Source organism: Schistocerca serialis, chromosome 2, assembly GCF_023864345.2.
Source record: "Schistocerca serialis cubense isolate TAMUIC-IGC-003099 chromosome 2, iqSchSeri2.2, whole genome shotgun sequence".
Classification (NCBI taxonomy): domain Eukaryota; kingdom Metazoa; phylum Arthropoda; class Insecta; order Orthoptera; family Acrididae; genus Schistocerca; species Schistocerca serialis.
This window is the reverse complement of record NC_064639.1, coordinates 326,492,656-326,519,502: the sequence shown is the minus strand read 5'-3', so window position 1 is coordinate 326,519,502 and position 26,847 is coordinate 326,492,656. Positions and strand designations below refer to the sequence as shown.

Here is a 26,847-nt window from a genome sequence, read left to right as displayed (position 1 = left end):
TCTTATGATTAAATCCAAATTATAACAAAAGAGCTATTCACATAAAAATTGCTTTATACCAGTAATGTTAGGTTGACACAAATCTAAAATAGAAAAAAAGAATGATTGAGGAAATTCTGATGCATAGTGACAAATGTAGAGGACCAAAAAATGCTATGTTATTACTCCTCAAAGTGGAGAAACAGGAAGTAAACATTAAAAATATGTATTCAGCTATGGTGCCATCTATGACACTTTTTTTGCTTACAGAACATAACATTTGCCCATGATAATGGCTTTATTGCTGTATTTTTCACCTTGTCTTCTATTATTTAATGCTGACAGGTATAGGGGGATTTCATTGTAGTGGATGGGACAGTTGCACTACATTTTTCACAATCAAAAGCTATTATGATAGAAAGTATAAATAGAAATAACTTAAGATTGACTGGTGATCATATGAACAGTTGGTTTACCTTCCCTTTAAATCTGAATATCAGATGTTTATAAAGCGTGCTGTTAATCATCTGTAAAACTTCGTCACAGGTGAGACAGGAAATAGTCATAACATTGAATCCCCACCAACACTTCACAAGAACTCTCTGAATAAATAATAAAGCAAAAAGACTGCTATACATTTAAGCTTTCAGCCAAAAGGCACCCACACAAGAACAGCTCACACCCACATCACCGCTGTTTCTGGCCACTGAAGCTGGGCTGTGCACAGCAACTGCTCCCCAAGGGAGAAGCAATTTGGGGTTGGTGGAGGTAAGGAGGAGGCCGGTGCAGGGAGGGGCAGGATAGCAGAGCAGGGGTTTAGTGTTTATAGTGGGAACATTCAGGGATGTGGTTGGGACAGGGTAGGGTTGCGGCTGCTAGGTGCAGTATGTAGGTTTGAGGGGGGAGGGGAGGGGAGGAGAGGAGTAGACAAGGGAAAAAGACAAGTGGGTGTATTTATGGAATAGAAGGCTGTATAGTGCAGGATTTCTGGCAGGGGATAGGTAGGTAAAGGACAGGGACTAGCAGAGGTTGAGGCCAGGGGTTTTTGGAAATGTAGGACATATAGCAGGGAGAGGTCCCACCTATGCAGTTCAGAAAAGCTGGTGTTGGTGGAAAGGATCCAGATGGTGCAGGCTGTGAAGCAGTCATTGAACTGAAGCATGTGTGCAGTTGTGGCTGCAGCAGCCAGAGACAGTGGTCATGTGGATGTGAGTTGTGCTTGTGTGTGTGTTTTCTACTTTAGAAGACAGCTTTGGATGAAAGCTTAAGTGTGTAGCAGTCTTTTTGTTGTGCCTGTCTACGACTCATCATCTCCTCTATATGGTGAGTAGCAGTTTATTCTTGTCATAATAGGTTGCATTACTGATACTTACGTATAAAAACTGTAACCAAAGACCTGTTTTTATATTTAAAATTAATTTCATTATATTAAATGAATCAGTAGTTACCATATTTAGACCTCATTTCCTGTTTAGATAACCTTGTAAGTAAATTTTGTTACCTAAAAATAAGATAAATTTCAGTACAGTATTACTTTAAAGTCCTGAGTCTCTAATTATTTTAATTTGAAAAATCCACTACTTAAAAAACGGATGACTACTAATCCACTTTCAAAATGTTTAAATTCATAATATGAGGTGTTCCTAACATGTTTGATATCTGGATTCAGAAGAATAGCAAGAACTTGGTTCAGACGTGATGTTCATCCTCCTCATCAGCTTTGAAAATCTTTGCTGAGTCCCCTACAGATCTCTTACACATAAGGTGTGTTTCTCAGTTTTTTTCAACAGCCCTTTGGGTAGTTGCAGCACTCCTGTATCTGACTGATTTCCTTCTTGCAGTTTGAAATGCCAACAGAATAAATGTTCTTGGCATGTTCTTTTCCACAGCTGTTTCTGACAGTGTAACTTCTTTGAGATGTGATTGTTCATCACTCATCTCAGAATCTGTAAGAAGCTTCCTTTATTGTCATATTCATGTAACATTTCTGCAAGCTAATTCTTTTCCCAGTTGTTGGGTGTACAATAGACTTGATATTCATACCAGGTAATTGAAAGCAGATTGTGTCTCATGAAAAAGTTCTGTATTGTGAGCAAATTATCACCTGTAAGTATAGAAGGTGAAGATTTCAAGTCTGCTAAGAAAATCTGCTTTGCTATTGTTTTAGGCAGGCTTTCCTGTACAAACATTTTTTTTTTTATAGCTGCTGATTTTTTTGAGGGGCTGGAAGGAAACCGCTTCTTTACCCAGAAAACAGCTATGCCAAGTGACTGAAGGCTTTTATATGATCCTGTCTGGGAAGTACAGGTCTGAAACTCATCTTCAGTTGGTACCTATTTTATTTGAAGCCTGTATTTTCTTTTTCCTTTCAGCTTCCTTATTAAGATGTTCAATCAAAACTTTTTCACTGGAAGATGTCTTTATCTTCATGTTTTCCTGTCTTCTTTTGCCCTATAATCTTCTTTTTTTCTTTATTGGTGTAGTATTTGCTGGTACTTTCTGCAACATTTCTCAAAGTTTTCTCATATGCTTTGGTGACATTGTTTTCCCCATTTTCTGAATAAATAGTAAACCATTAAGGTGGTAGCTATACCAACCAACATAACTTAAAAATGATAAGGGTTAATGATTTATATTTTTGTAATAATTCAAAAAACTGTCATGTATGGGACACAATTACTTTCAACACTTACATGTGGTCATTCGCATATTAAATGCCACTTTATGGTTCACTAGGTACTTTTATTGGGTTTTCTCATTTCTAACTTAAAATAAATGGAATTACTATAGTTAGTGAGTTATAGAGTAAACTTTTCTGCTGTTGAAACTTAAGTGTTGAAACAACAACAATGGTTGCAACTTAAATTTGAAATAGCTGCCAGTATAAAAGGCAAACTTACTGTCCTCCATCCTTATGTACAGAAGTGTTAGCTTTGCTTGACTACATTTCTTCAAATAATGTAGTGACTTTGATAATTTTTTTCAAGACAGTGAAATTTAACTTTTGTAGATTGAGAATACTATGACATAAAATTAATTAAAAAGACTGTCATCCTCAGTTTCACATAGAAACATCCTATAGTTAAAATTGAACAGAATGTGTTTTGAAAGCATCATTTTTTTGTATTGTTTGGCTAAATTGTAACCGAAGGCCAGCATCTAATAGACAAATATGAGGAAATTCTCAATACTATCCTCAAAGTGACCCAAAGAAAAGACTATTAAATAGTCAAAAATTGAACTGTGTCAGTCGTTTTTCCTTCAGTTTGAGAAATGATTGTGAAGCCATGCCAAATGGACTGCACAATTTGTAACTTTGTGACTGCTTGTTATCAATATTATGAAAAGAATAGTTGCTACTCACCATATAACGGACATGCTGAGTCACAGATATGCACAATAAAAAGGCTGCCACAAAAAGAGCTTTCGGCCACACACACACACACACACACACACACACACACACACACACACACACACACACACACACAGAGAGAGAGAGAGAGAGAGAGAGAGAGAGAGAGAGAGAGGGGGGGGGGGGGGGGGGGGACAGGAAGGAGTGTCACACCCCTGACATTTTTACTGAGGTAGGTACTAATGTCAGGTGGCATGGTTGTTATGGGTCATGAAAGGAGCACAGGTTCCCATAGTTCCTTTTAGTTGTACTGATGATGTGATTTTCATCCATACGGTTTTATGTGCAAGTGGTTGACATAGAAGTTTGATAGCTGGTGCAGTGAATTTCATTTGACAATTTTACATAATCTGATGATGCCTAACCACAGTGAAATGCATACATTTTTCAACTGTGACTATTTTATTTTCAGTATAAGCAAGGCAGGTTGTTAGAAAAGATCTTACAAATGTGGAACTTGTAGAGGAAACAGTAGTGGCTGGTCTCTACATGGCAAGGGAAAGGGAAAGAAACAAGGGAAGGTAATAGTTATCTACAGTTGCGCAGTATTTGTTACTTTACCAGTACATTAGAACTGTCAATTTTATATTGATGTTAACCTGTCATCAGCTCAAAGGTTGATTTGAACGTCACAGTGCTTTACTAGGCATGTTCGTATTGGAGGTGTATAGGTGGCTATGGTATGGACATGATGACAAAAATACTGTCAATGTGCTTTGATAGTAACTTCAGCATACTACATACAGTGGAAACTCGATTAACCGTCATCTTCGGGACCGTGGTCGTGACGGTTGAGCGAATAGACGGATAACAGAAGCACTGTATTTTATCAGCAGCACATTTTATATCGTTAACTGTTGTTCTTCCAATACAATAAATCAGCGCTACACTTGTCGCAGTTTTGCCCTTTCTTAAGCGTTTTATAATTTCAAGTTTTTGATTAAGTCCTAAAACAACATATTTACGTTTTTCAGATATTTTATCAAGTCACTGTATCACACACACCTGCACTAAATACGGTAGTGTAAAATATTAGTCAATAAAGCTTATTCAAGTGGAAAACACGTAACACGGCACAGCCCGCTAGATACACTGTGATAATTACAGTCTTCTTGCCACAACTGGAAACTGATCCAGTGGTGATTGTTGACTCACAAGTGAGACAAAGACAAGAAAAGGGAGATGTGTGTTAGCATGTCAACTGAAGGTCATATTTTATGTACCATTCTACGGCGGGCGGGTACATTCACTTCTCACTAAAATAGAGTAAATAAACAAAGCAAATGCGTCAGTGCACCTTAGAGCATTCTGTTATTACAGTATTATTATGCTGTTACAGCAGTGACAGTTAACAGAAACTGACGGTTTAAAGAGTGACGGTTAATCGAGTTTTTACTGTAATTGTAATAATTCATGGCGACTGTACAGGTTAGTGCAAGTGTTTCAATTGAATAAAATATGTGGATAAAAATCCTATGTTAAGATCACAATTTTTCTTTATTGGTTTTGGATCATTGCCGAGTCATTTTCAGGTCAGTCGAAAATGTTGCTCAGTGTAAACTGACACCAACTATGATTTTTTTATTTTAGGGCTACTTAGCTCTAAGAATGCGGCTATGTGTAATTATTACACACTGAACATCATTTTAGATTGATCTGAAGATGGCTTGGCAGTGAGCTTAAGCCAGTAATCAATAAAGAAAATTTGCAATCTTGGAATAGGATTTTTAGCCACACATTTTAAATCAACAGAATGTGTATCTCCCCATTGAAAATATCAAAGAATAACTTTTCACTTGGATGCTACTTTGGTGATTTGTGTGTCCTTTGCCTACTCCAGTATTCCTGCCAGGGAAAGGGGTCATTCGTTCTAGCACTGTATCCAAATCTTCATATCATTAAGAAGTGAAGTTCAGCATACTGAGATTGAGATTGCTTGTCACTGCAGAGCTGTAGCAACCATGTCTGAAGGTGAATATGTTGGTGTGGAACTGTTGGAGTGGATATAGTTAATGGTTTGTGGGTTTAAATTCAACAGAAGTGGAGGTAAATATCAGGAAGGTGACTCCATGAACTGAAGAGGAGAGGGTGTAAAAAATGTGAGATATTGGTCACACTGAGAGGCATTTCTTTCCAGCTGTGTTTTCTTTGCTTGTTCAAAAGCCAGATTATGAAAAGCTACTGCCCAGTCAGGATATTGCTCAACACCATGGTAGAATTTCCAACTGTTTGCATCAACAGTAGTCACTCCTGAAGTTGGAATCTGTTTGATTGGGTTTGTAACAATACAGATTTCACAAACAATTACTTATTTCTTGCACTTTCTGCAGCTCTCAAAGATTGTTTTCTGTCACTCTGCATTGCGTTCATTCTCATTTTTTGTGATTCTGTCGCTGGTACCATTCGTTATGCCAACAGCTACGGAGCTGCACTTTTCCCTCTGAACTGATACATCATGGTGTCTACATAAATAATTGGTTCCTGTAATAATTTTTTGCACAAAAATTTTTTATGACCTTCCATCAAACAAGAAAGCTGCATCTAATTTTACTTGCCAGCTATCAGATTCATCAGGCTGAAATTTTGGCTTGTTCACAGTTGGCAATCAATTCATCTGTACACATGGATCTAACTGTTTTGGTTTCTAAGTGCTTATTTAGAATATGCTTATCTAAGACCAGGTGCACCCTGCCTGTGGCTTTCACCACTAACAATGGATTGTTGTAGACACTTGATTTTCTATAATTTTATTTATTTTTTCTTGTATCACATTTTGTAAACTTAAAGCTACAGGATAGGAGTCACACAAGAAAGAACTGTCATGTCTTACCTTAAATTGACAAACATAATCACCTTTTACTCCCATTTTATCAGAGAATATTGATTTTTATTTCCATAGAATATTGTATAATTCATTTTTCTGCTCCTCACCTAAAAGGATAGATTCATAAGCTTTAGTTATCAGTGTCATCAATCTGCAAATCAGTTGGAGGTTCTTCTTATTAGTGTTAAGTACTATCAGCAAGATTTGCATAAATTGACAACTTCCTATTCTTATAGGTCTATATGTTTCTTGTTTAAACAATGTAAACTTCAGGTTGGAACATCAACAACGTAAGGAAAGATACACTCCTGGAAATTGAAATAAGAACACCGTGAATTCATTGTCCCAGGAAGGGGAAACTTTATTGACACATTCCTGGGGTCAGATACATCACATGATCACACTGACAGAACCACAGGCACATAGACACAGGCAACAGAGCATGCACAATGTCGGCACTAGTAAAGTGTATATCCACCTTTCACAGCAATGCAGGCTGCTATTCTCCCATGGAGACGATCGTAGAGATGCTGGATGTAGTCCTGTGGAACGGCTTGCCATGCCATTTCCACCTGGCGCCTCAGTTGGACCAGCGTTCGTGCTGGACGTGCAGACCGCGTGAGACGACGCTTCATCCAGTCCCAAACATGCTCAATGGGGGACAGATCCGGAGATCTTGCTGGCCAGGGTAGTTGACTTACACCTTCTAGAGCACGTTGGGTGGCACGGGATACATGCGGACGTGCATTGTCCAGTTGGAACAGCAAGTTCCCTTGCTGGTCTAGGAATGGTAGAACGATGGGTTCGATGACGGTTTGGATGTACCGTGCACTATTCAGTGTCCCCTCGACGATCACCAGTGGTGTACGGCCAGTGTAGGAGATCGCTCCCCACACCATGATGCCAGGTGTTGGCCCTGTGTGCCTCGGTCGTATGCAGTCCTGATTGTGGCGCTCACCTGCACGGCGCCAAACACGCATACGACCATCATTGGCACCAAGGCAGAAGCGACTCTCATCGCTGAAGACGACACGTCTCCATTCGTCCCTCCATTCATGCCTGTCGCGACACCACTGGAGGCGGGCTGCATGATGTTGGGGCGTGAGCGGAAGACGGCCTAACGGTGTGCGGGACCGTAGCCCAGCTTCATGGAGACGGTTACGAATGGTCCTCGCCGATACCCCAGGAGCAACAGTGTCCCTAATTTACTGGGAAGTGGCGGTGCGGTCCCCTACGGCACTGCGTAGGATCCTACGGTCTTGGCGTGCATCCGTGCGTCGCTGCGGTCCGGTCCCAGGTCGACGGGCACGTGCACCTTCCGCCGACCACTGGCGACAACATCGATGTACTGTGGAGACCTCACGCCCCACGTGTTGAGCAATTCGGCGGTACGTCCACCCGGCCTCCCGCATGCCCACTATACGCCCTCGCTCAAAGTCCGTCAACTGCACATACGATTCACGTCCACGCTGTGGCGGCATGCTACCAGTGTTAAAGACTGCGATGGAGCTCCGTATGCGACGGCAAACTGGCTGACACTGACGGCGGCGGTGAACAAATGCTGCGCAGCTAGCGCCATTCGACGGCCAACACCGCGGTTCCTGGTGTGTCCGCTGTGCCGTGCGTGTGATCATTGCTTGTACAGTCCTCTCGCAGTGTCCGGAGCAAGTATGGTGGGTCTGACACACCGGTGTCAATGTGTTCTTTTTTCCATTTCCAGGAGTGTAGATTGCTACTTATCATAAGGATGACACTTGAAATTGCAGACAGGCACAATTAAAAGGCATTTACTCATAATCTTTTGACCCCAGCCTCCATCAGAAAAAGAATAAGAAACACACACACACACACACACACACACACACACACTCTCTCTCTCTCTCTCTCTCTCTCTCTCTCTCTCTCTCTCTCTCTGTCTCTCTCTTTTTCATTCACACAAGCAAGCGCATTCATGGATACATGCCTGTGGTCTCTAGCTGCTTGGATGTGAATTCTGGCATAAGTTACCATAGAGGACGGAGGTATGCTTGCTTGTGTGTGTATCTTTTGTTTTCTGACAAAGGCCATGCTGAAAGCTAACGTGTAAGTGTCCTTTAATTGTGCCTGTCTGCAACTGAATGTGTCATCTTTGTGGTAAGTAGAAGTCTATCTTTTCCTTACGTTGTTCGTGTTCCTTGTTTAATTAACTAACCTTTAATCCCAGTTATCCCTATGATATACGGTATACACCTGTAACACGTAGAATAGGATACTGGTTTGCCTTTCTCATCGTGTGTAAAAATTCTTGTGAGATCAAGAAAATCTCACTACCTGAGTCTATATAAATGTCTACTTTCTTTCCATTAGTCTCCCCCCCCCCCCCCCCCCCCCCCCTCCAGTGGTTAGGGGCAGTGGTTAGTTTCCCTCAATTTGCTCATTTTTGTCTAGCAGTCACCCTTGTGTAGATATTTTATGGGTAAATGAAATAATTTTTTTTATATTGGTCTATGATTGTATTGTCACATCCTGGATATTGGCTCCATCCAACGACATTCCACATTTTCCAGTGGGTAGTTCCCTTTCAGTAACCCATTGTTTGTATTTATAAGTATTGTATTACTCACACCATTGTTGTCTTGTGTTTGATACAAACACCTGTGATTGTGTGTTGTTTCTTCTATGATCTTGTGAATAACTTTGATGGTTATCTTGTTTACTAACATGACATAAATGAAATTCCCTTTTTCTTGCAAAGTGGTTGGGAAAATGTTTACTTTCCATATTATTATTACCCCTGTTCTCCTACTGATCTCTTCACTGTGTTCTCTATTTGAAGCATCCAACCCTCTGTACCATATTTCCTTCCTTACATAGTTTGGCAATCTTTGTACCAATACCTTGATAAGATGTAATTCATCTGATGGGTTATCTAAATATTTTGATCGGGTAAAATGCCACTCAGTGTACTTCTTATAAATTCCCCAGGAACAATTATAATATCTTGGGTCTAGAAATTCTTCTAGTGTCAACTTCTATTGAGTGCTGGAGGACCTCTTAGACTTTTCCTTAAAATCATCTCAAGATTTAAACTCCTCCGAATGAGAAGTTCCCCACTCTGCTGCGACCCCACAAATAAATGAGTGCAAAATCTATTTTCATATGACCTGGAGAATGCCCACACAAAATGTGCGAAGTGTACTTCCATGTCAGGTTTGAACTTTGAAAATCATTTCAGAAAATTCATGCCCTTTTCTAATCGGAGTTCTTCCTTGTCACTTGATAACCCAGTTTTATTGATAGCTATCCTTTTTCTAAGTTTCTTGTGGATATTTTCTAAGGCTTGTCATAACTTTTGAATTTTCTTTTGCACCAATGGTGGATGATATATTGTCTTGTACTTGGATTACATGCTCTCTTGTACTTTTTATTTAAGTAATTCTTGTATGTGTTCCTCCAAATCTGTGAAAGTGTTTGGTGCACCGCTCATTTCACCAAAATCTCTACTTGTCTAATGCCTCTACTCAGCTTTTAGCGTATCTGAAATTTGACTATTCATTTCTTCAAATTCATGGGTAGACAATTTCTCTGTATGATTCTTGAAGTTTTCCCGGCGGACATAATGTTCCATCATCTTTCGGGTGTGCACTCGGGACAGCAACAATTCTTCTTGCGATATTTCAGCTAGAAACCTCCCAGCCATCTTCAAGGCGAGTCGGAGACTGAGTTCATAGCGTTTGAGCGTGCCTATTTATACGGAGAGTCATGTGATACAAAGCTGCTGAGGATTGAAAGTGCATGCGTCAAAGATATCAAAGTCGCCACTACAATGCTTGGAAACCGCTTATTTCACACCTTCGTTCGGAAAGAATTTCTGCATCTTCACTTCCGACAGATGTTACCACTTTTAAAGATTAATTATTTATTTACAAGCACTGTGGATTCGCAGCAGCACTATTTTGTTTGCACTCTGTGCTTATATGTTTATCTTTGCTATATACATCTTACCTATGACTAGCGCAGTAGTGGCGACTTTGATATCTTTGACACATGCGCTTTCAATCCTCAGCAGCTTTGTATCACGTGACTCTCCGTATAAATAGGCACGCGCAAACGCTATGAACTCAGTCTCCGACTCGCCTTGAAGATGGCTTGGAGGTTTCTAGCCGAAATATCGCAAGAAGAATTGTCGCTGCCCGGAGTGCACACCCGAAAGATGATGGAACAAAATTTCTCTGTATGTTTTGTTTTATAATCTGCCTCTTTACATTCTACTTGAGCCTCCTTCCTCATTAAATCACCTTGGTTTTCTATTTCAGCCTGTAACTCCTCTGGTAATTTTACAAAGGTTACAGGTACCTCCTCCCCTTGTGTTTTTAAATCTTTTATACTATTATGCATTTCATATATTTTATTTAATCGCTTTGGTTGAGCTTTACTGCTGTTTGATAACTCATCCAATTTTTTCAAATTTTCTGACATTTTGTTACACATTTTTTGAGTGTCTACCGGCATACAATAAAACTAACAGTAATATTTGCCTTGCCATCACTGGAAGCCTATTTTCTTTGCTTGGACATCAATGTAAAGAATCAATAAAACATGTATCACCGACTCTTAACAAATTGTTTGCCATTAAAAAGAAAGCTTGGGGCTGATAAAAGATCACCGAATCGGGCATGCAGTACACTGCCGCTATACCGTGTGCAGGTGACACGATGTCTCAGGTAGCTGCTTTGCAGTGGTCACACATTCAGCTGATTGACCACTGCCCTAAGATGTGAGGCTGAACTGCTATCGTGTTGCTCAGCTGCTGCAAAGATGATCTTATAGATCACTGATGCACACGTAGGCATGAAAGCAGGACGCTAAAATCTTACATTTTGTAGATGTACAGTTTCTCTACTCCCATGTAGATAGTTATTTCAGCTCATAAATATGGGTTGTTTTTTACCTGGTTTCTATGATTAAGTAATCTCATTTATACCTTCAGGCTTGTTTGGTTTATTTTCAAGACATCAAGTAACTTCTTCTTAAGTATAACAGTTGTACTGGAGGACACTACAGTGTGTGTTTACCTATATCTCCTTCATTTTTACTTTATTTGTTCTATGCGATGCCGTGTATTTCTCCATTATTTCTTAAAAATTCCATTTTGTATGTCAAAAGCTCACTTATTTCAGCACTTATTATCTGTGTCTTTCATATCGGACGCAAAATGAAGTGAAGTATAAATGTCTCTGGTTACAGATTGTATCTAAGTTCTCACTTCTTGATTGATCTGTCACTTCAGTGTCCTTTGTGAACACTTTTGCCTTACTGAAGATTTACGGTCGCCTTCTTGTGTCTTCTTGATGCAGTGGAGCTGCTATGCAGTGCGACTAATGCTGTTGTGGGGCTTCGTTTCCAGCTGGAGAGGGTTGAGGACTAGAAGAGAGCTCACGTCTACACCAACTCACTAGGAAATGATGTAACTGACTTTTTAGAGAACTTTTCTGTATTTGGTTGTTCTCCTGTCCAATGTTTACTATGCTTGGTGACAAATATCTTTTTATTCAGAACAACATATCTGAAGTGAATCTCAAAACAGCACATAAGCTTAAGACATTTCTCCACAACTTCTATTGGTTGTTTCTGGGTGTGTACAGTGTCAGTAGAGGTGCTTCCCCTATGCCTTCCAAAACACCCTCAAGCTATGACACCAGAGTATAAATGCCACCTCCAGAGCAGGTAGAGACTGCTTGACAACATTGCACCTTGCTGATGTCCTGTGCTCATTACTCTTGTGTGGTCTCTGCACAAACTAAAACAGTTGTGCTGTGTGTTGGCACAGTGGAAATTACCTACATGCTAAATACCTAAACAGTGGTTTTATATGAACAGCTGTCATCTGATTGCGAGGAAGAGGTGGAAAAACATGTCGCACTACTGCAAAAGTCATCAAAGTAAAAGTTTATGCCTTTTAGGTTCATGTTTATATACACTACTGCCTTCTATATTGCTAGCATCAGGGACTAGTGTTTCCAAAGAATAGTCAGCTGCCATCATAGTTGACATTATTTAACACACTAGGCCATTGTGGTGGCAGGATTTTTTATTGATACATATTTTGACTGTTAACTTTTGTTGTATTATCATTTGATCTTTGTGACTTAACAGAAGTTTGAGATAATGATAGTACACTTTTAACATCTACATTTAGTATTTTTTCCATTCTGATAAAGTTTTTGACCCGTTAATAAATTTTAATTGCCTTTATAAAAAAACAGTTTTGACAGTTGTGTGTTTCTGAAATAGATGACATAATCAATACATCTTAATGCATGTTTGGAACTGACAAATTTTTGAATGTAACTGGCTACTCTTTTGTGCATCTCAGAATCCTAGTTTTTACTAAAAATTTGATCATTCTAAATTTTACTTTCCTGCTGGATTACTTGATAGATTGTCCTCCAAACACTGAGAGTGGGTCTAGTTTGTCTTCAACTAATTTCAGGTATTACTGATTTTCCTCCCATATCTTTCAACTGTCATCGTTTTTGTCAAACATATGTGTCTTCATGGTGCTGCAGTGTTAATGCACAAGGCATGTGCTTTAAAGGAGCAGAACATTCAAATTTAGATTTTCCATAGATCACATAAATTGCTTATGGAAAATGTCGAGACAGTTCCTTTAAAAGGATGCAGCTGATTTTCTTGTTCAGTCTGAGCTTGTGCTCATCCTCTAATGGAGTCATCACCTTTCGTGAATATTAAGGACAGTAATACTTTTCCTGTGTTCTTTTGCTCTTATTATAATTAAATCAAATACAGTTAACTGCATGAAACAGTGTCAAAACATATGGGAGGATTTTATTTTACAGAATTTAGCAGAATGTTCTAATTAAACCTAAATACCATTATAATCATTCATTGTTGACCATACTGGAATTATTGGTGGGAAAGATTTTTTTGTGTTTGTTGTTTTTGAAAATGTATTCTCAATTTTTTTATGTTTACATAAATTAGTTCCCTAGATGACATTCTACTTTTTACTTTTTTCAGATGTGTTACTGCTGTCAATAACCAAGAATTTATGCCTGCATATAACTATCAGACTGGGATGGTACAAGCTGTGACAAAATTGCTTCAGTCTCAGAGGGACCAGAATTGGGCCCTCCCAGTAATGTGTGCTGCTTGTTTAGACTTGCGAATGATTGCCGTACAAGCAGATAAACAAGTTACACATCGCTCTGTGGAGAGCCCCATGGAAATTTTTGAGAAAACTGCTGAATGTTTAATGGGTTGCTTTAGGATATGTGCAGCTGACAAGTAAGTTGGAGAGAGGAAAGCTTTTGTCATGTCATAGAATGTATCTGTTATATACGTCCTGTTGTCAAGATACTTGCTTTCATTTAACTAGTTAAATACAGGCCTTGCATTACTCCATTCTGGTCTTCAGAAATAATTTTATGTTTTATTATTTCTTTCTGTTTAGTTATGTGCTGGCTTTTCAAATATTTTGGAAAATATTGGCAGTAGACAAATTGACGGATAGTTACCTATCTCACTGTGTCTGCCTCTTTCATCAGCTGGTCATATTTCTATCTATCAGAAATGTTTACTTCTTGAAATGATTAATTGATAATGAAATGGGGTGGTATGCTGTACTAAGACATACTGCCTTTATTATTTATGTTGCTATTTCATCCCATCTTACTGGGTTTAGAGTTTTAAGGACTTTTGAATATTAGTCACATTACAACACAACACGGGAACAAATCTGACTTCATTAGAGTTAGTATGAGTGCAGTCAGGATAAATGTAAGGAGGAAAGTAGTATCCATTTCTTGGGAATCAGTGAAGTGTTTATTGAATGCTGTACAGATTTCCTTATCTTCAGTTAGATTTTTTTTAATAATTTTTGATAGTTCCTACTTCGACTTTCTTAATGGACCACAGCTTTTGATTTGTTTCTGGTATCTGAAATGAAACTTTCTATTTGCAATTTGTCCAGACATTTTTGTTCTACTACGCTGTTAAATGATCTTGTACACCTTGTTAAAAGTGTTCGAATCTTTGGATCAATTTAGACATTTTAATCTCTTTCGTTACGCAGGAGTGACTGTGTATGAACTGTTATGCTGGTATGTATGGAAAGTATTCATTGAATAAATTTACTGAACTTATTTTGCTAACGGACAAGGGTATTTTTTTATTTTTTCTATTAAATTAATCCACATAATATTACACAAAATTTATGATTATCATTACGTTACAGATTCTGTTCAGCTAAGGTAGTGAAACAAAGTAGAGCTAAATGGGCAGTCATTCTCATGAAGTTTTCACCATTCAGTCTCAAATCATCTGTAGACATGAGATCCATCACATTTATTGCAACATTATCATTAACTTTTATGTTAATATCAGCAGAAATAACAACCTTTCTCTACAGCTTTACTGATCTTAATGTTTACTAAAATTTAAATTTATTCAGGAATACATATATGATTGAATAACTTGCTGACAGATTAAGACTGTGTCCCAGACCTCTCGTGTCACCTTCAGTATTTGATCCCTATTCAGACAGACAGTTTTAATTTGTCATGAATTTTCATTATTAATTATACTATTATTGTTGTTATAGTATTTCCAGTGTTATTTTCATTCTTAAATTTCACAGATCAAAGTTTCATTATTATACTTTGTATACTTTCAATAAGTTATCACTTTGTTGTAGCATATTCTATGATATTATAAGTCTCAGTCCAGCATTGAATTTTAAACTGTAATGACATTGCTTGTTGTTGTGCCTATAATATGAAAAGATAATATGTGTGTGTATTAACTGCTGTTTCAGTAAAACTGAGACTTTATTAGAAAAATATGATGAACATAATTTTGTGAATGAGTACTGTGGAACTATGCATGATGGTGACTCTTGAAGCACTATTATTTTTCAGCCGATCGACAGAAATATCTACCAAGAGATGGGGAATGCTTCCACTTGTAAACCAATTGTTTAAAGTGTATTTCCGAATAAACAAACTCCATTTGTGCAAGCCTCTTATCAGAGCAATTGAATCATCCCCTTTGAAAGACAATTTTTCTCTTAGTCAGCAGATAACATATAAGTATTATGTTGGAAGGAAGGCAATGTTTGACAGTGATTTCAAATCAGGTAAATTTGTTTTGCTTTCATCTCTTTTTCAAAACTGTTATAACTTGAAAAAATGTTTGATAGAAATTAGTAATCTTAGACTAAATATTATGTTTGTGAACACACATACGGCCTCACTGAAGGTACTTCGTACGAAAGTGCTGTTGGTATTGTGTGTCAACATGTACATGGATCTGGAGGGATACTATATTTATGTAAGGAAGAAAAACCACAGCTCCTCAGTTTGATTATCTGGATAACACATGTAGATGAATCTCTCAGCATATTTAGTTGAAATGAAGAAAATGGACTCGAGTACAAGTGAAAAATAACTACTGAAAATGTAAAGAATTGAAAGCACTTCATGCAGTTCAATATTCAGTAGTAAATATGACCAAACATGAAGGAACACAGTTTTCTGCGAGAAATGTCTTACAGTACATACTTCCTTGGTCACAGAACAAGTGTCTGATCAGAAAATACTTTTTTAAAAAGAGCTGACCTGTCATTATTGCTGGACTATTAAGTGTTACTTAAAACTCCCATGCCTGAAATTAAATCTGAAGTGGCATATTTTTGTACACCTTATTATACAGCAAACTTTGTGTTACATGTCTGAAAAAGATATCTGTGTGTATGTAGTCAAAGACAAATGGAAGTTTTGCACTAGTAGGTCAGCTCAAAAAAGTTATACAGAGTTCAAACAATACAGAGTAGGAACTGGATAAAAATACCTACCTCTTTGGATAGTGCTCTTCCAATTGAACTAATAAAGTTCTCCTCACAGAGAGACACAGAGCTACTGAAGGAAAGCCAGCCGCTGTGGCTGAGCGGTCTAGGCGCTTCAGTCTGGAACCGCGCGACTGCTATGGTCGCAGGTTCGAATCCTGCCTCAGGCATGGATGTGTGTGATGCCCTTAGATTAGTTAAGTTTAAGTAGTTCTAAGTTCTAGGGGACTGATGACCTCAGACGTTAAGTCCAATAGTGCTCAGAGCCATTTGAACTACTGAAGGAAAAAAAATGTAACTTGTTCCTTTGCAAACTCTTCATATACTCATATCCAATTTTTACCTGTTACCCCTACTCTTGTGCCTGAGCTAAGAGTCATATAGTTTATTGAAGCTAGTTACTGAACTCTTTCTTTCCTCCACAGAGGATAATTGTGCAGTAATGACAAAAGATCATCTCAGAAGGGAAGGACATACAGCTAGTTCTAATTGTCATTTTGTTTGTAAAGAGTAACTGGATCACCCAATAAGAATACTGCCCACAAAAGACAAATGTTTAGATCAAAGTTCTGGTACAAGACTGTTCATATGTGGTACAAATGTTCAACACACTCAACTGAGATTAAAAATTTCATTCTAGTCAAATTTTGGCTGTATCTTCAGGAATCCTAAGATTATTTCAGTAAATACGCCTGAAAAGATTGCTGACCACAATTGTGTGTCATTGTCAGTCATGTAAGTTTCAAATGGTTTGGGTTTGTTTTAAGTTCAGTAGGATGACATATCTCTTTGCCATACATGCTGTTCTTTTTACTTTCATTCTATGAAAAAATAATTGTTTTTTGTTTTGTTGAAGGAAAAATGGTCGAAATATTAAATTGTGAAATGAGCTAAGGGGTAGCCAACCATCTAAACAAAAATGTGAACCTGGTAGTCAGCTTATGGACTTGCATGCTTCTTCATTCTCCCCTGCCTAGACACAAAATGCTGGAATAATTTAGTTGTGCATTTATATGGGTTTTGAAGAACACAAGTTCACAGACTAAGATTTGCATGTGAGTTCTTGTATATGTGACTGCCACTGTTAGTTTCCTCCATTGTGTGGTGAAGGATGATCTTTCCACATCCATATTGTTTGCAATTCAGCAAGGATTTTCCAGTATCGTGAAAATATGTCATGCACAGAAGTATTCAGTTCACTGACATTCTGAGAACAGTGCTGTTCTGGTGCTTTTTTAAATTCAAATTTGCAAAGAGCATCTTGTTACAGCTTTGAGAGTCTTTGTTTCTTTGCTTTTACTCATGTTAGTGTAAATGTGGACTCTCAGTTTTGCATTTTGAACATTGCATTCCTAAATTAAAAGTTTGTAAAATTGAATTCTTGTTTTCTAAAGTTGTTTTTTTTTTTTTTTTTTTTTTTTTTTCCAGCTGATACCTATTTGTCCTTCGCATTTGAAAAATGCCACAAGAAATGTGTGAGAAATAAGCGCTTGATTCTAATATATCTGGTTCCTGTGAAGATGTTACTTGTAAGTACATAGTAATAAAAGGTATTGTATCTGCATGACACATGTGGTTAGTATAACAAGCACAGTCGTAAATTAGTTTGACACTGACTTTGTTATTGTAGTGAATCATTCTCTATTTCATATCAGTACACTTGTTATTGTAATGAATCATTCGCTGTTTCATATCAGTACACTGGCTCAGTTGTGAAGTGGCGGACTACATACCCAAAGGTCTCGCGTTTGGTCCCCACTTGGTTGTAGGATTTTTATCTTTCACTTACCACTTCTTTCAGCTCCATCAGTGTGTGTTAATGTGAGGTTCAGAGTTCACATTAAACTGTGGGTCTCCATATTACAGACTCTGTAAAGGTTGATTTACACTTGATGGAATGGAATACAGTGGAATGGAATGTCTAACATTCGACAACACATTACAAATGACGACATTCACACAGGCTGTCAGAAGAATGGGACAAACATAACAGGACATCAGTTTCAACATTTATCAGTAAGAAAGTTTTTACTTATATGTTGGTGGGGTGGACAATGTTGTGGTCTGCTAATATCAGAGTTTTCACGATGCTCACATATAATAGTGGACTTCATGTTTTTGCATCTTCTTGGACATTATTTGATTATTTTGCTTTGTATCTGTTACACAATGCAAATGTTCCAAGATGAATTGATATTCTTTTTTCGCTGACTGTTTTTCTATAAGAGAGGGCAGAGACCATATGCCTGTGTCTGAAAGTGAAAAATGATATAGGTTTTTATACCTGGACATACAAAAAGCCTAAACTGTATATAAAAAAGAACATAAATTGATGAAGCATCATTCAGTAAGTAAACCTTTTAACAGTGAAAAAGTCAGCTGTATCGAATGAGAAAAATAGTGTTGTTTTTTATATTGTTTGGTATGTAAAATTGGGGGGGGGGGGGGGGACGCACAAAGAAGATAAACAGACCAGACCCAGTATTTTCTTCTTCTTCTTCTTCTTCTTGTACATTTATTTCCACCTGTGCAGGATTGGTGTAGTTAGGAATGGATTTGTTGTGGTTAGTTTCAAGGGATGGGAATGGATTTGTTGTGGTTAGTTTCAAGGGATGGCTGGAGACCCTTCCTGTTGGAATGGTTGCTCCCCAACTAGCTTCCGTTCAGTGTTGTCCTATGTGAATGAGAGCGAAAGTTATCTAAATGTTTGTGAGTCATGTAACTGAGGCAGGACTTGGGTACCAGCTCATTATTCACCTAGTTGGTTGTCAGTAACTACCTAAAAACCACAGCCAGCCTGGCTGACACACTGACCTTAATCATTAATAAATCTGGGATGAGCGCATCTCCCTGTCCTGGAAGCAGCACTTCAATGCACATTTCTGTCTGGGCAGGTAAACACGCTCTGTGTATTGCCTTTAAATATTTGTTGATGTGTAATATGTATATATTTTCACTAGCAAATAAATGTTGATACTTTGAAGTGTTCAGACAGGACTTTTCCAGCTGTTCTATTTCCCAGCAGTTTACCATATGAACTTTGTCAAGATCATCCAGTATCAAGTTTGGTTTGGCTATTAATAAACTTTCTCATTGCTAGTTTCTTAATCCTGGTATTTGCTTACTTTTTGTATCATAGATGGTATTTCATAACCTCACTTTCACAATTCACTACTGGTGTAAGTGAAGTGATGTTGGATTGATGGTCCATCAAGTGTGAATACACTACCATTTAATGGTACATTGCCTGATGGTCAATTCCATTCTGTTGATGTCTAGTATGGATTGGTCTCAAGTCAATTCAAGGCAATAGTGTACCACCTCCGATAGGGCTATGTCTAGTAAGCAACTTCCTCTTCCAAATTTAAAAATGGTTTCTTGATGTAATAAGGAGAATTGATCATCATAATAAAATAAGAGCAATCGGAGTTTGCAAGGAAAGATTGAAGTGTTTGTTTTTGCTGTGCATTGTTTGAGAGTGAAATGGTAGACAAGTAGTCAGAAGGTTGTTCTATGAACCCTCTGCCAGGCACTTACGTGCGAATTGCATAGTAATCATGTGGATGTGAAGTTCAGACCAACCTTATGCTGACTCTGATCCTTAGTATTAGCTATACCAGAGATATTGTGCAGTTTATATGCTGCCTGATGCTGTGTAGAATATATAAGGCAGGGGAAATGAGAAGAACAGAAAGTATTTTATTCATGTGTTGTTGATGCTTCCTATCCACCCCATGCAGTTGTTTGCGCAAACTCTGCAGTAGAAAAAAAAGATTAAAGTAAAATAAAAAGTAAATAAGATACAGAGTAGATTACTGAGGAAGAAACTGTACAGAATGCTAGTCCAAAAGTACTGCCTCTATAGAAGGATTCTTGAATGATAATATTGTTATTTGTTGCTTGATACAGCAGAAGGAACTGAGAAACCTACAAAGAATTTTGTTGACAGTGATTCATTTTTCAAGTAGTGTGTGACATTAAATGATGTGTTATAGTTAGACTATTCCAAAATTAGAATTTAGTATAATATAATGTTCACGAGTCTCCTGTGTAGTAAATCACTGATTTAAATTTTACATTATGAGACAGTAAACTTCTGCTTCTTATTCTGATCCTAGTATGGTGGATAGTTGGTCACAATAACAGTTATAAGAAGAAATCTAGAGTGAGGATTAAAATTTTAGTGGGAGTGGAAGATGACTTTTTCAAGAAGGGAAGGTGAGAGAGAACTCTAGTGGAATTGTATGTGAAACATTGGAAGATAATGTAAGGCCTGATGTATACATGATTTCAACAAACTAAGAACCCAAAGGAAGCTCTGCATTGGTATTCTAAAATTGACCTCGTAATAAGTGCATTAAAATTGCCTTTATTTGATTGCTTTAACTGGGACTACCCCTAATTCGAACCTGGAGAGTACGCGAAAGAACTTGCCCCCCTTCTAACAGCCGTGTACCGCAAGTCTCTAGAGGAACGGAGGGTTCCAAATGATTGGAAAAGAGCACAGGTAGTCCCAGTCTTCAAGAAGGGTCGTCGAGCAGTTGCGCAAAACTATAGACCTATATCTCTGACGTCGATCTGTTGTAGAATTTTAGAACATGTTTTTTGCTCGAGTATCATGTCATTTTTGGAAACCCAGAATCTACTATGTAGGAATCAACATGGATTCCGGAAACAGCGATCGTGTGAGACCCAGCTCGCTTTATTTGTTCATGAGACCCAGAAAATATTAGATACAGGCTCCCAGGTAGATGCTATTTTTCTTGACTTCCGGAAGGCATTCGATACAGTTCCGCACTGTCGCCTGATAAACAAAGTAAGAGCCTACGGAATATCAGATCAGCTGTGTGGCTGGATTGAAGAGTTTTTAGCAAACAGAACACAGCATGTTGTTATCAATGGAGAGACGTCTACAGACGTTAAAGTAACCTCTGGCGTGCCACAGCGGAGTGTTATGGGACCATTGCTTTTCACAATATATATAAATGACCTAGTAGATAGTGTCGGAAGTTCCATGCGGCTTTTCGCGGATGATGCTGTAGTATACAGAGAAGTTGCAGCATTAGAAAATTGTAGCGAAATGCAGGAAGATCTGCAGCGGATAGGCACTTGGTGCAGGGAGTGGCAACTGTCCCTTAACATAGACAAATGTAATGTATTGCGAATACGTAGAAAGAAGGATCCTTTATTGTATGATTATATGTTAGCGGAACAAACACTGGTAGCAGTTACTTCTGTAAAATATCTGGGAGTATGCGTGCGGAACGATTTGAAGTGGAATGATCACATAAAATTAATTGTTGGTAGGGCGGGTACCAGGTTGAGATTCATTGGGAGAGTGCTTAGAAAATGTAGTCCATCAACAAAGGAGGTGGCTTACAAAACTCTCGTTCGACCTATACTTGAGTATTGCTCATCAGTGTGGGATCCGTACCAGATCGGTTTGACGGAGGAGATAGAGAAGATCCAAAGAAGAGCGGCGCGTTTCGTCACAGGGCTATTTGGTAACCGTGATAGCGTTACGGAGATGTTTAATAAACTCAAGTGGCAAACTCTGCAAGAGAGGGTGCATTTCTGGATGAGGTATCGAATATATTGCTTCCCCCTACTTATACCTCCCGAGGAGATCACGAATGTAAAATTAGAGAGATTAGAGCGCGCACGGAGGCTTTCAGACAGTCGTTCTACCCGCGAACCATACGCAACTGGAACAGGAAAGGGAGGTAATGACAGTGGCACGTAAAATGCTCTCCGCCACACACCTTTGGGTGGCTTGCGGAGTATAAATGTAGATGTAGAGATACTTTATAAATCATTTATACGCAACTAGGCAGCTACCCAGAGGCATGATGTTTTGTTTGCGGGGTGACGCAGAATTACAAACCCAGTGATTTCATTCACCAAGAAAAATGGAAGAAAAACATTTATCTTTGCTTATAGTAGTCCCCATAGAGCTGACTAAATGGTATTTCAAATAGGTATAAGTGAAAGTCTACACAGCATAAAGGAGAAGTTCTGTTACATATTTATCTTAACCACAATTTGGATATTGAGGAGGAGATGTCACACTACTGAGGAGACAATAATATAAACACCTGTGCATGAGTTCCAGTATTATGTGTGATAGAATAGTGTTACACTGTTGATTTGAAAAGTGGATAGATACAGTTATACCAATATGCACATCTATAATTCTGTGACAGGGAATGTAAGAGCAGCACAGAATTGATATGAGCAGACTTTTCCAAACTGATCCAATCCAGGTCTATGAATATACATATATGTGCAAAGACAGGCATTATAATGTACACCAAGCACATGTAAAGTTATAATATAAGTACAGCCATGTGTGAGGGAGAAGTTTTGGATCAAGTAGCTAATGTTCCATCAAGTAGTATGTGTAGAGTAGCTTGTGCAATGCGTTCAAGCTACCAAAGTGTGATGAGGGTTCTACAAAAGACATTGTTTTGTGATGCAAATGTCATAATGAATTTATTTCTAACCAGAAGTCAAGCATGAAATATTATGAAACTGATCAGTTACAACACCACTAATGTGTTCTAAAATTTATAGTTGAGGAAAGAAATCTATGAAAGACCCTTGTTTGAGAGATCAAACACTGGAAAATCCAGGATGGAATGTAACAATACCAGAGAAGGAAAGTTGCTACTCACCATACGGGCATGACAACCAACAAGCTGTCTGTCCGCACGAACGGCCACCGACAAACTGTGGCCAAGAAACAAGTGGACCACCATATTGCTGAATACGCTGCCAAACATGATATCCCTCGTCTTAATGACTGCTTCACAGCCTGTGCCATATGGATCCTTCCCACCAACACCAGCTTATCTGAATTGCGCAGGTGGGAACTTTCCCTGCGCAGGTCGGAACTTTCCCTGCAACACATCCTATGTTCCCGTAACCCTGCTGGCCTCAACCTTCGTTAGTCACTGTCCTCACCCATCCATCCCCATCCCTGTTACCATTCCATCACTACACAGTCGTCATTTCACCGCCACACCGTCTTTTATTTTCTCTCCTTTCCACTAGATACTCCCCCCCCCCACCCCCCCTCCGCACCTTCTCTCCTGCCTTCCATCTAAACTGCAACACTTGACTGTCCGCCACTCCCACCATACTATCTCTCCCCCTCCCCGCCACAGCCTCCTCCTTAACCCCACCCAGTCGCCACTCTCATCATGCACTAGTGCTGCTGTTCGCAGTGTGGTCTCAGCTCTCTGAGACCGCAGATGCGTGTGCAAGTTCCATTTGTGTGTGTGTGTGTGTGTGTGTGTGTGTGTGTGTGTGTGTCTACTGCTGACAAAGGCCTTAATGGCCAAAAGGTTTAATTGTGTGTATCTTTTTATTGTGCCAATTGCGACTCAGCATCTCAGCTATAGGGTGAGTAGCAACTTTCCATCTCTGGCCTTGTTTGAGAGAGTAATTCTGACAAAATATGTAACTTTAATGGTCAAAGTTCTTTTGTATTTATTATTTATTTATTTTATTTTTACATAGCATTATTAATGAAAAAGGTCCCACAGTGCCTATCAAAGACAAGGCTTCTGCATTTAAGTCATTGGCACTCAGTCATAACTAGTTGCAAAAGTTTTAAAGTCACATTTCACCCCAGAACTGTTGGCCTGTCCGACGAGTGCTTGATTATTAAAATGTAGCTACAGTATGTATTCAGTTGTCTGCTCATACTACTGGTCAAATATTTACAATGCATTTGTATCCTTGTGGCTCAAGAGAAACCAGAATATTTGTACTTGTATACGAGAGGTTAATTAAGGGCCAAAAGATACAGTTGCCAAGGTGTGGCATGAGCTGTGAGCTGCACTTTAGGGAAAGAATGCAGCCGTGTTTGGGCAACCACAATTGGGATACTATCCAGCTTGAAAATAGTAGGACATCAAATGGCACTCACCTTTAAAATGAAATTAAGGCCATTCATGTGTGCCTGTGTGTTATGCTGCTGTTATAGCTGCTGCTTCTGCCCTACGAGACTTGATTGCTATTTATATTTTTAATATCCTTGCCAATGGTATTGGTGGTTTGTAAGTTGACGATGAATTTTACTGTCATTGTGTCAATATTTATTCCTCTTCAAATTTATGAACATGACTGTAACGAGAAGCCTATTTGACTTTATGATACAAAACTGTTCGTTTACTTTTCAAGTGCACATCAAATGTGGATGTAACATTCTTCTTTCATAAATATTGTTTGACTGTAGTGCAAATTAGACCAACTGCATTTAATTAAGATTGAGTAAGCAGATAATATGAGAACTTGTTGCTCATGTATTGCTACAAGGGCTGTCCGTAGAGTAAAGTCTCCAATGAGCTCCCGTCGGGATCAAGCGAAGCTAGCTTAGATCTGACAATAGCGCCGTGTTCCTTGCTTCCCACACCACTATTCTTGCCAGTTCCCACGTCTCTGCAATGCTAATTCTTGGCGTAGCATTAGTTAACGATGGAAGGGACAAGCGACATTCCCGCCAAGTGTGAATTTGTTCTGTGATTAGATTTCTGTGGTTGAAGGGATCCATTGCCAGTTGACCAATGTGTTCAGAGAAAAGTGTATGGATGTAAAAAAAGTGCGTAAGTGTTATAGGGAGTTTGCAGACAGCCATACAAACATGCACGACGAGGCCGGCCACTGGCATCCATCAGTTTTGGACGAGACAGTGACGAAAGTCGAAGAAGTTTTGGTTGTGGATCGGCATGTGACTGTGCGAGAGATTGCCGAACTGACAGGGGACATCTCTAAGACTACCGCAGACAAGATTTTGACAGACATTTGGAAGTTTCACAAGGTGTGTGCCAGGTGGGTGCTGCAGATGCTCACTGATGAACACAAAAAGAAGCACATTGAAAGTGCCTGCCAGTTCCTGCACCATTACCGTGAAGAGGGTGAGGAATCTGTGGATTCAGTTGTAACTGGAGACAAGACTTGGGTCCACTACTTCGTGCCAAATAGTAGGGAACAATCAAAACAATGGCGGCATTACGGTTCTCCTAATCTCAAGAAGTTCAAGCAAACACCGTCAGTGGGAAGGTGATGGCTTTAGTATTCTGAGGTAAGGAAGGTGTTTTACTGGTCGAATACCTGGAAAGAGGTACAACAATCAATGTAGCAAGGTACTGCGAGCCACTAACAAAACTACACTGGGCTGTACCTAACAAAAGGAGGGGTTGGCTGACAAAGGGAGTATGTTTGCACCATGACAACGTCTGCCCTCATGTTGCCAGTACCACGATAAATTTCATTACCAAATTCGGGTGGGAAATCATTGACCACCCTTTATACAGCCCTGATGTGGCTCCTAGTGACTACTATTTGTTCCTCAACTTGAAGCAACAATCGAGGAGAATGAAATTCTCAAGTGAGGAAGAGCTGACAGCAGCTGTCCATTCCTTCCTGCACAAGTTGGTGGGAGAATGGTACAACTTAGGTATGAAAAAGCTTCTGGAGCATCTCCAAAAATGCATAGATCATGATGGGGACTGTGTTGAAAAATAGCTAAAAGTCCAAGCTTTCAGAATCTGTCATTGGTTTTGCAATAAAATGAGTTCCTATGTGGAAAAGCATTGGAAACCTTAATTTATGGACAACCCTTGTGGGATATCACTTTTATAATTATTTTGAATATGTTTTTGTTGATTTTTTTCAAAAGAAGCTCAGGTCTGCTTTTTATATAACTTCATGAAATAAAATACATTTCCTGAAAGGAAGTTAGTTATTTCAACATTCCAAAAAGAAAATACAGGTTGTAGAACCTCTTGAACTATTGAACTATTAAATTTTCTATGTCTGTGAAGGCCTGGAGAAATTTAAGGCTTTGCTTCATCGCTGCTCATGAAGAGATTCATAAATGGAAAAAGTGGGATACAATTATTACATGAGACGAATGTAATATGATCTGGAAATAGGATGATTGATTGCTGTTGATGATAAGAGGCACACCTTCAGCATTGTTATTCTTTCCTGTAATTTTACTGGTAAATTAGAGCTTACCTGCAGAAACTGGTTGTCCCCGTGACCATTCAGCATCGGAGTTTGCAACATACAGCAGGTGTTTCAATAGTGGTTTTTATTTTTGTAGGGACACGGGGAAGTAATATAGATGAGTAACAGAGGTGCTGCATTGGACAGTGTCAAGGCAGCCATCACAGCGCAGGATTGGCAATGAGTCTACAGTTTTGAACTACTGTTGGCACATGCAAGTTATCCATGGGAAATTAATACATAAAACCACTTGAAAATAATGGTGGAATTAATTCCAGCCCATATAAAATTAGTACATTTATCTAGAGAGAATCAGTCGGATGTAAATAAGTAAGCAGTACTGAGACATGAGAGTAATGGAGACAAAAGTGTGTTGATTTCCATTGATACACTGACATGCTGGTAGCACACTGCATGTGAGAACATGTTGTTACTGTGATAAAAAAATAGTGAGCATCTTCTAAGAATGTGCCCGCCTGACTTTAATGTAATGTAGTCCGGCATGTGTTGCAACTAAGATAGTGGCAGACTGCCATTCAATCTTCTCATTGTGCTGAGACCAACTGACCAGAGCTAGACTGTTCCGGAGTGGGCTTGGGAAAATCTCTCCATCAGTTTTATTCCCTCGGTGGAGACACTGTGGAGTGACTACACTGGTAAAACGTAGTTCATAGCAGCCAACTTGACCAGGACGGCAACAATGATCCCTCCTGTGATGTTTCAGGCAGAATGACACGGGTGACTCCCTGGCTATTAGGTTGGTCATTT

General features: G+C 38.9%; 1 protein-coding gene across 1 annotated transcript in view; it reads left to right on the top strand.

Annotated features, from left to right (window-relative positions):
- The window catches only part of LOC126457137 (PCI domain-containing protein 2), a 66,781-nt gene that overhangs the window by 35,736 nt on the left and 4,198 nt on the right, over positions 1–26,847 (top strand). Inside the window, exons 4-6 of the mRNA XM_050093205.1 lie at positions 13,239–13,505; positions 15,137–15,354; positions 17,491–17,591. Coding sequence (XP_049949162.1) covers positions 13,239–13,505; positions 15,137–15,354; positions 17,491–17,591 — 586 coding nt within the window. The remainder of the gene's footprint in view (positions 1–13,238; positions 13,506–15,136; positions 15,355–17,490; positions 17,592–26,847) is intronic.